Source organism: Equus quagga, chromosome 8, assembly GCF_021613505.1.
Source record: "Equus quagga isolate Etosha38 chromosome 8, UCLA_HA_Equagga_1.0, whole genome shotgun sequence".
Lineage (NCBI taxonomy): Eukaryota > Metazoa > Chordata > Mammalia > Perissodactyla > Equidae > Equus > Equus quagga.
The window spans coordinates 87637638-87646473 of NC_060274.1; the positions used below are offsets into that span (position 1 = coordinate 87637638).

General features: G+C 39.8%; 1 protein-coding gene across 2 annotated transcripts in view; it reads left to right on the forward strand.

The window, feature by feature from the left end:
• The window catches only part of AVL9 (AVL9 cell migration associated), a 55277-nt gene extending 47565 nt beyond the window's left edge, over window positions 1-7712 (forward strand). For both annotated transcript variants that reach the window (XM_046669495.1, XM_046669496.1), the window contains 2 exons: window positions 134-222; window positions 3137-7712. In XM_046669495.1, coding sequence (XP_046525451.1) covers window positions 134-222; window positions 3137-3252 — 205 coding nt within the window. In that variant the 3' untranslated portion in view covers window positions 3253-7712. The remainder of the gene's footprint in view (window positions 1-133; window positions 223-3136) is intronic.
• The last annotated feature ends 1124 nt before the right edge of the window (window positions 7713-8836 follow it).

The window sequence follows — 8836 nt, forward strand, 5'->3', positions numbered from 1 at the left end:
GTTAGTAAATTAATTGATCATAACAGATAATAATTTAGCTTCTTTTCTCAATGCTAATTTGGGGGATGGTCATAAAGTGCAGGGGGTGTGTGATTTTTAAAAATTGTACTTAACACTTCTTTCCTTTACTCAGTTCTGTTCAAAACAGTGAACGTGGCAAAAAAATTGGAAATGTCGTGGTTACAACCAGCCGGAATGTCGTACAAACAGGAAAAGCTGTTGGTAAGGCGTGCCTTTAGCCAGGAACAGATTGGAATCATAACACATTTCTCCTCTGTCCTCAATATATCACTGATAAGAACATAAAGTTTTAGAGATCTGTATATCACATAATAATACAAGGTGGTCAAATACAAAGGTGTTTTTTTTATTTTTGTCTTATTCATTAAAAAAAGTTCTTATGGCACCAGATAATATCAAGCAAAGTTCAGCAAATTTGCCACATCTGATAGAGAGTGACAGAATTTTCTGCTGAGTTCACTGTTCTGTTCCCAGGATTCAAGCTTCACGGGAGTTTTCTCCCCAATCCCTGAGCTGCCCACAGGTCTTTATAGACAGTAGAGAGCCGTGATGAAGGAGGGATTAGGAGCTGCTGTCTTCTAAGGGAGCAACACAAAATAAAGAAAATCAGTGAAACCAACAGTTCATTTTTTGAAAAGATCAACAATATTAGTAAACCTTTATAGACTAATAAAGAGAAAAAGAGAGAAGATACAAATTGCCAGTCTTGGGAATGAAAGAGGGGACATGACTCTAGATCTTACAGAAATTTAAAAAATAGTAAGCAGATATTATGAATAACTTTATGCCAGTTTTTTGACAACTTAGATGAAATATACAAATTCTTTGAAAGACTCAAATTGTGCTTAATGCTGTTAAAGTGTTAAAAGTGCCCAAAACTGATGCAATAAGAAATAGAGAATCTGAGTAGCCCTGTTAAATAAATTGAATTAAAAATTTAAAACCTGGCCACAAGGTTTTTAATTTAGTCCAGGCCCAGATGGCTCCACTTATGAGTTTTATCAAATGTTTAAAGAGTAATACTAATTTTATACAACCTCTTTCAGAAAGTAGTGGATGAGGTAATACCCCTCAGCTCATTTAATGATGCCAGTTTACCCTGATACCAAAGCCAGACAAATGATAGCCTCTTCTGCACCTAGCCTTTTCACTTAAAATATTTGGAAGGCTATTCCGTATCCATTCTAAAGAAATTTCTCATTCCTTCTTTTCTGTATTTTTAACTTTTTATTTTTATATAATTTCACACTTAAAGAAATGGTGCAGCAGTGTATAAGGAACTCCCTATGATCTCAGATTCACCAATTATTTACATTTTGCCACATTTGTTTTGTCATATCAGTATGTAAAAATAGGACCCACCTCCTTCCTTAGCTCCTGAGAGAGATTACTGACCCTTACTGAACACAGTTCAGAAGCCCCAGGACTAGGTGATTTCTGTGCCGGGGTCCTCGTAGCTCTAACATTCTGTGTGCCTAGAGATAGACAGCGTTAGAGTGCTGCTTTACAGACTCGTCTGAGAACAAACACAGGGCTCACAGCCCTCTCATTAGGTTTGCTTTATTACAAGGGAATGGAATTTGATATATAAGCATTTATTTCCATACAATATTATGCATTTGACTTATTTTGAATTCTTACTTTTTAATAGAAAAATTCTACATCATAGATTTATGATGTCAATTGTTACTTAATATTTAGCAACGCTGCTGCTATTTAAATTCTAAGGCCAGTTCTCTTCCACACTATCTTCTCCAGGAATAGTGGGAGTATATGATTCAACTTAGTTTCACTTTAGCGTCAACTTTGGGGATAATGTTCTTTAAAATAAAACAGACCTGGGGCCGGCCTGGTGGAACAGTGGTTAAGTTCACATGCTCTGCTTTGGTGGCCTGGTGTTCATGGGTTCGGATCCCAGGTGCAAACATACACACCACTCATCAAGCCATGCTGTGGTGGCAACCCACATACAAAATAGAGGAAGATTGGCACAGATGTTAGCTGAGGGACGATCTTCCTCAAGCAAAAAGAGGAAGATTGACAACAGATGTTAGCTTAGGGCCATCTTCCTCACCAAAAATAAATAAAATAAATAAAAATAAAACGGACCTGAGGCAGTTAGAGCTTTGTGTGTCTTCAGTAATGCAACATTTAGATGACAAAAGCAAATTTCCCTAATGCAGCCTAACCGTTCTTCCCTCTCTTGATGGTTGTCACTTATCAACTTGGATTTAGGGTACAGAGAGCACATAGGACTTTTTCACTCTCTAAGTGATTCTGATGCACAGCCAGTGTTGAGAACCGTGGGCCTCACACAGTGGGTATTGAGGAAAGAATTTGCTAAATACTTTCAGAATGCTTAGGAGAGCAGGCTCTTACACCCAGAAATTATCTGGCTTCCTTTTAGGCATTCCCATGGAAAGAGATTGTTTTAGTCTGTTTGCTTTTAAATTATTTTATTGAGGTCATATTGGCTTATAACATTACATAAAGTTCAAGTGTGCATCACTATGCTTCAGTTTCTATATAGCGTACATCGTGTTCACTACCAATAGTCTAGTTTTTAATCACCTTACGTATGTGCCCCTCTACCCCTTTCACCCTACCCCACCCCCTTCCCCTCTGGTAACTACCAATCTGTTCTTATCTATGTGTTTGTTTATCTTCCACATATGAGTGAAATCATACAGTATTTGTCTTTCTCTGACTTATTTCATTTAACATAATACCTTCAAGATCTATCCATGTTGTCACAAATGGCATGATTTTGTCTTTTTTATGGCTGAGTAGTATTCCATTGCATATATATACCACATCTTCTTTATCCATTCGTCCACTGATGGGCACTTGGTTTGCTTCCATGTCTTTGCTATTTTGAATAATGCAGCAATGAACGTAAGGGTGCATATACCTTTTGAACTATTGATTTCATCTTCTTTGGATAAATAGGAAAGAGATCATTTTGAAACTAGAAATTTAAATGGTAATTTAGTAACTATTAACAAATTGATGTGTTATAGAAAATTAACATTTATTAATTAACATTGATCTTTCACTGTCTCTTAGCAAAAGTGAAGACATTTTTCCTTTTGTTTTTCCTTTCGTTTCCATCCAGGCCAGTCAGTTGGAGGAGCTTTTTCCAGTGCAAAGACAGCTATGTCTTCATGGCTTTCTACTTTCACCAGTTCCACCCCCCAGAGTCTCACTGAGCCGCCCGACGGGAAGCCCTGAGCAGAGTCTGCTGCTGTTGCTTTCTTGGTTTAAGTGTTCCCTGTCTGTCTGCTGCTCCCAGACTGTTCCACTTCGTCAGCCACTGGTCCACAGCAGGGTACCGTTACATCAAACTGTTTACATGGACGGTTGCCCTCTGTCTAAATGAATGTTGCAGGGTGCTGAGAAGATGAAATCACAACCATAGCAGGGATGGCTTTCCAGCTTTGGGTTTAAATTGACTACTTTTATTTCAATCTGAGCCTGATTAAAACACACAGTGAACCTTGTAATGAATTTTGAATTCTGATATTATACACTTGTTTACTTTAGAAAAGTTTTTACTTATGTAAATTGTTTTGTTTTACTGTTTGAATATCCAGGGTGGTCACTGTAATTTGTATGTGCTAAAATTAAGTTATATTACTATTTTAATTTCTCTAAGATTGGCCCTAAAATGTGCTTATAGAGTTAAGGGGTCATACAATTCAGCTCTTTGTTATTATTTTACTGAGTTATGATTTTTTGTTTGTTGGTTTTCTACCCACGAAACACATTTATCGATTCACTTCCTCCCAGAAACATGAAAGCCAGAGGTGGTAGTTCTGAGGATGGAGTATTTTGTTTCTGTTTTTAATTTATTCTTTCCCAGTCCTACACACTTGCTTTGAAGCATGAAGGAACATCACTGTGCTTTCTTCCTCTTCCTAATTGTGCAAGTAGATGCGCGAGGAAATAGCATAGTGATGGTTACAGCGGTGTTCAAGCAGTTTACTGTGAATGTGTATTTAGGGCAAGACTTTAGAAGACCCAGGTGTTAGCTTTGTCAACTCTAGTCTTTCACAAGCATTTTTTAACCCAAAGTTTGTGCCTTCTATCTCTTCTTTTGAACAGTTTTCCATTGGGTGTTTACAGACCTACAGGTTTTTTCTGTCTTACTCTTCATAAGCTTTTCAAGGCGGTTGGCCTTCCTACTTCCCTGACGGAAAATCCTCCTATAATCAATCCCTACCCCCTTCTAAAAGTATTTATAAAAGAAAAACAAGATGATTTGTAAATAATGGAAAGAAATCGCATCTTGGCTCACATTTAGAAAAGCAAGAGGCAAAAGAAGCAAACTACAGCCGTGACGTCAGTCATATTTCATAAAGGACATCAGGTTTCAGCGTGGACCCTACCTGAGTGTGCTGTCTGCTGAAGACTACACAGCTGGACCTCACGTATCTGCCGCTTGCTTTTCAAGGGGACTTTGGATGGGTGTTCTCAGGGAGTACTTACAGGGGACAGACTGCTTTTTCAGTAACAAAGGATACTTGGAAAATACATTGTGAGTATAATCTACATATGATGTAAAGAGTATTGGGAAAATGAGGGGTCTAATTAAGGAGGACACTTGATTATGTTTGATTTATCCCTTCAGAAATGTTTATGTAAAAAGTAAATCCTTCCAGGGCATGTTGAAATGGACATAGGGACATAATCTAAATATCCCTAAATTTTCCAAGTTGTGTTTTAACACAAGTCCAGCAAATATAAAAGCATCCTTCCATTTGAGCATAATAACTCCAGAATTCAGTGATGATAAATCAAAGGGCTTATTGTGGAGAACTCCGTTAATTCTGCTTCTGCTAGGAAAGCTGACCTTCTCAGGAAATGTTATTTGAAGAGAGGAAAGTAATACCAAACCAAACCTTAAAAGGTACTTTAATCAGTTTTGCACTGAAACTATAAAGAATTCATTCTAACATCCTGCTGTTTCATGAGGCCAAGTCATTAGTTGGAGTGTGATAGTGTATTGGTTTGCAATTGTTCCCTCAACTGCCAGAAGTTCACAGCGCTGAGAGCTCTGTGAGGGGTTGGCCAGCACGCTGCTGCCTCCTCCTTTAGTTTGTCTGGTCTGGATGATTGGGGTAAACTCCCATCTCTCACTATTCAAAGGAGTCCCATCCACACTTTGGAATCCACTAAAATAAAAATAGTTAAATGAAATTTAACTTTCCTTTCGTATCACTGGTTCCCCATTTTAATATACACCTCAATTGAACTTTCTATTAATGTTTTAGTTGAGTTCAACTCTTAAAGTGATCGTTTAACTGACTTTCAGCGTAAAATAAATATCTCAGAAGGTAGAACCTTTGTCGTAGAAATGGTCAAAGACCATCACTCTGTTTCCTTCAGGTTCTGGGAGGGATTGGAGTTTTCAGGGAGCACAGGTGATTGTGTTGACAGGGTCTCAGGGGCAGCCAGCACAGTTGAAGGCAGGAAGCCTGACCCCTCGTCCTGGGAGCCTTCTGCTTCACGCTTAGGTGCCAGACTCCAGCTGAGTGGCCAGCCCAGAAGCAGTAGCCTCCCTCCAGTCACTGGCTCTGTGAGCCAGAGGAGCCAACGCTGGGCCACCTTCGGACATATCACAGGTAAAGGTGTGTGTTAGGGTTGGCCACACTGGCTCCAGAGGTTTTGTGACTAAGAACTGAGTATCTGTAAGTAGGCCTGAGGGAGCTAGGTCAGCAGGCTATTTCAGGGTGTGCCAAGCACACAGACTGCATCTGTAGCTTAGTGGTGGCCCCACTGCTGTCTAGGTGACTTAAAAATGACAGTAGGAAAAAGTTCGTGGCATACTTTAATTCCTAGTGGGCACTGGATGACAATGACATAGGTAAGGAAAAGAAAATTAAAGCTACCACGTCCTAGGCTCGGTGAATAGAAAAAGTTGCTTGTCACCGTGAGGCTTAGAGTTATTTTGCTTATGCATTTGGCTCACAGAACCAGTGTGAATAGTCTATCCCCAGATCCATCTATGATTTACTAGCCCCCAAACCCTAAAACACTTCTCCTCTTGTTTTCTTTAAGAAACACAGCAGTAATATCCTTGGGCAGCAAACCAGAGCATACGACGTGTTTCCTCAACCTTACCTTGCTTTTCAAGTTCTATATTAAGCAATGAATTTTTTTTTAGAATAATTTATTTTGGAAAGGCAAGAGAAAGCAAATTAGGAAAGGAGAGAAGTGAGAAGTTGTTGCAAGGCTGAGGAAGAAGGTACTTAAAATCTGAATGGAAAGTATTTTGAAAGTATTTAATATGCTAAAGGTTATAAGAGTTCTTTTACAATGGGGTTAGAATACTAATCTGCTAGTTAATAAGTTTTAAACTGAAGCTACAACATCTCCCTGGCAGACAGGTTTTGTTTTTCTTTTATGTTTTGTGGAAGTTATAGCCAGTGGTCCTTTTCCCTCCAGACGTGGTGATGAGTTTGGGAGCAGTGAGCTTCTGTAAGGGGCCGGTGGACTGATCCTGAGTCCTGATCCTGGAAGGTAGCCCGTTAGGATGGTAGCTGCCAATTGTTGCCTGTTGTTTTATGGCGGAGTTGGTTGGGGCTCTTGAGACAACATCGACATTTGCATGCTCTGACCCTGACCAGAGGGCACAGCGTTCACAGCCTTTCTACCCAGTTCCGTAGGAGCCTTTAAACATGACACAGAACGCAGCCCTCGTTGCTGGAAGATGACTGTCATTCCACATAGCACAGTGTGCCACTAAGAGTTTTTTCATTCCAAGTCTTTGGACTTCATAACATTGGAATTATTTTTTCATAATTTCCAACACTCCATAAATATTTGTCAAGGACAAAGAAAGGGAATGTGGATCTTTATTCTTTTCATATGAATAACTTTGTACACATGACTCCCTGCTTTCGTATGAAGGAGGAGAAACCAGCTCCCTTGTCTGGTAACTCCAAAATTAAAAGATTGTGCACGGATAAGGGGTTGAATATATTTTGTAAAACTCTAATGCATTTGTATTTCTGTGCTGTTCTAAAGTTTACCTTTTTACTTATATTAATTAAAGATATAGGAAGTATATATTTAAATCATGTAAGTGGGACACAATTTAGGGTTTTTTCCCAATCTTATCTTTCATCAGCTTCTCACACATAGTATGCTGCTCAGATTTTTTGTGTGCAATATAAACATTTGAACATTTCAGTCAGGTACTGAGCCAGAAAAGGTAATTGAAGCTTTTAGAAAGCTTCTGTACTTAGAAAATGTTTTGTTTTCTTGAAATAGTAATAATCTATAGCTGGAAAAATAGGATCAAGACTTAATGTGTTTCGGGCCACTTGGTCATTGGTTCCTAAATTTAGGAAGCATTTGATTAACAAGTTGGCTAAGGCATTTAGTGGTTACAAAAATAGTTTAAATATTTGAGATTAAAGGCTTTCTACAGTCCCTAAGAAAGTTTAGCTTAGAAATCTTAGAAAGTTTTCTAAGGAAGTTTAGCTGTGGCACACGTTTTGATCAGAATGGTGGTTTCTCTTTGCTCTCGTAGTTTTATGATTTGTACTGGTTCTTTATTTCTGTTGTCATTTGTTTAAAAAAAAGTTAAAATTATAAATCACATCTAATCATACTGAATTGTAAAACTTCTGCTGTGTCTTTATTTTAAGGAAAAATGAGAATAAAATTATCCTGTTTGTCCTGCATACAGTTATACTTGCCTTGTCTTTCTAGAAATACCCTTCACGTTGTCAGTGTGGTTTCTGGCCTGCTTCACAGTTGGACAGCAGCGCCAGCTTCATTTATCAAGAACCCACCACACAGAATGAGCTAGAGGGCTTGTTTCTCATTTACGCTCTCATTTGGCATTGCCTACAGTGGTGCCTCAGTTTTTAAGGTGGTGAACCCACAGGAAGAGCCCCTTAGTTTCTGTGAAATGCTAAGTGCACAGGGCTGCACCAAGTACAACCCAACAGAGGTGGTCCTGATAACATCACGTGCTCACTGACAGACCCCCCAGGGGAATAGGACGTTTTTCCACCCGGACTGGTAAGCTTCAAAATAGCCTTGACATTTCCACCGAGGACTCCTGGCACATTTTCATGTATATTTCCACATACTGAGTTTTCATACAGCTCTTCTACCGAACAGGCGCTTTGGGATGTGCTTCACACAAGAAGCAGACAAACTTCGCGCCCTGGGAGAGGACACTTCCTTGAGTGTGGCCTTAAGTTTAAGGTACCGGTGTCCTCCGACATGGACCGTTAGTGCCCTGGGGCTGTTGAGGTGACTTGGACAGTAGAACTCTGCACCGCTGGCATCTCCTCTTTTCCGAGGATCTGCTCTGGCTGGGCTTTGGGCTTTGGCGTGGTGGTGAGGCGATGGCGTGGTTCCCCGTCATCTCCCAGGGCAGAGCTGCCTGTTCTTCACTCTGATAGGATGGGCATTGCAATTCTTGAATCTGGCAACATCTAGAAGGAGTGTGATTATGGAGCCAGTTTTTTCCAAAGAACTGCACCTCGTGAAGGGTTTCCCTCTGCTGGGGTCACCTGCACAGGGTTGGGGAACTGCACTGGGACAGGACCGATCTGTCCAAGTTCACAATCAGCAAATCCCCAAGTGACCTTCCAGTCGCATAACTGACAGCCACTCAGCACACATGAACAGTCTGTATGATCATGGTGTCAGAATCCAAGGAACAGGGGAGCAAGAGATCAGAATGGTTGTGCTCCTTGCTCTTGATCCTATGAACACCTGCATTTGGAACTGCAGACATCTCAACATGACACAAAAACTAAGATTCAGATATTTTTAAACGTGTGTGTCTTAT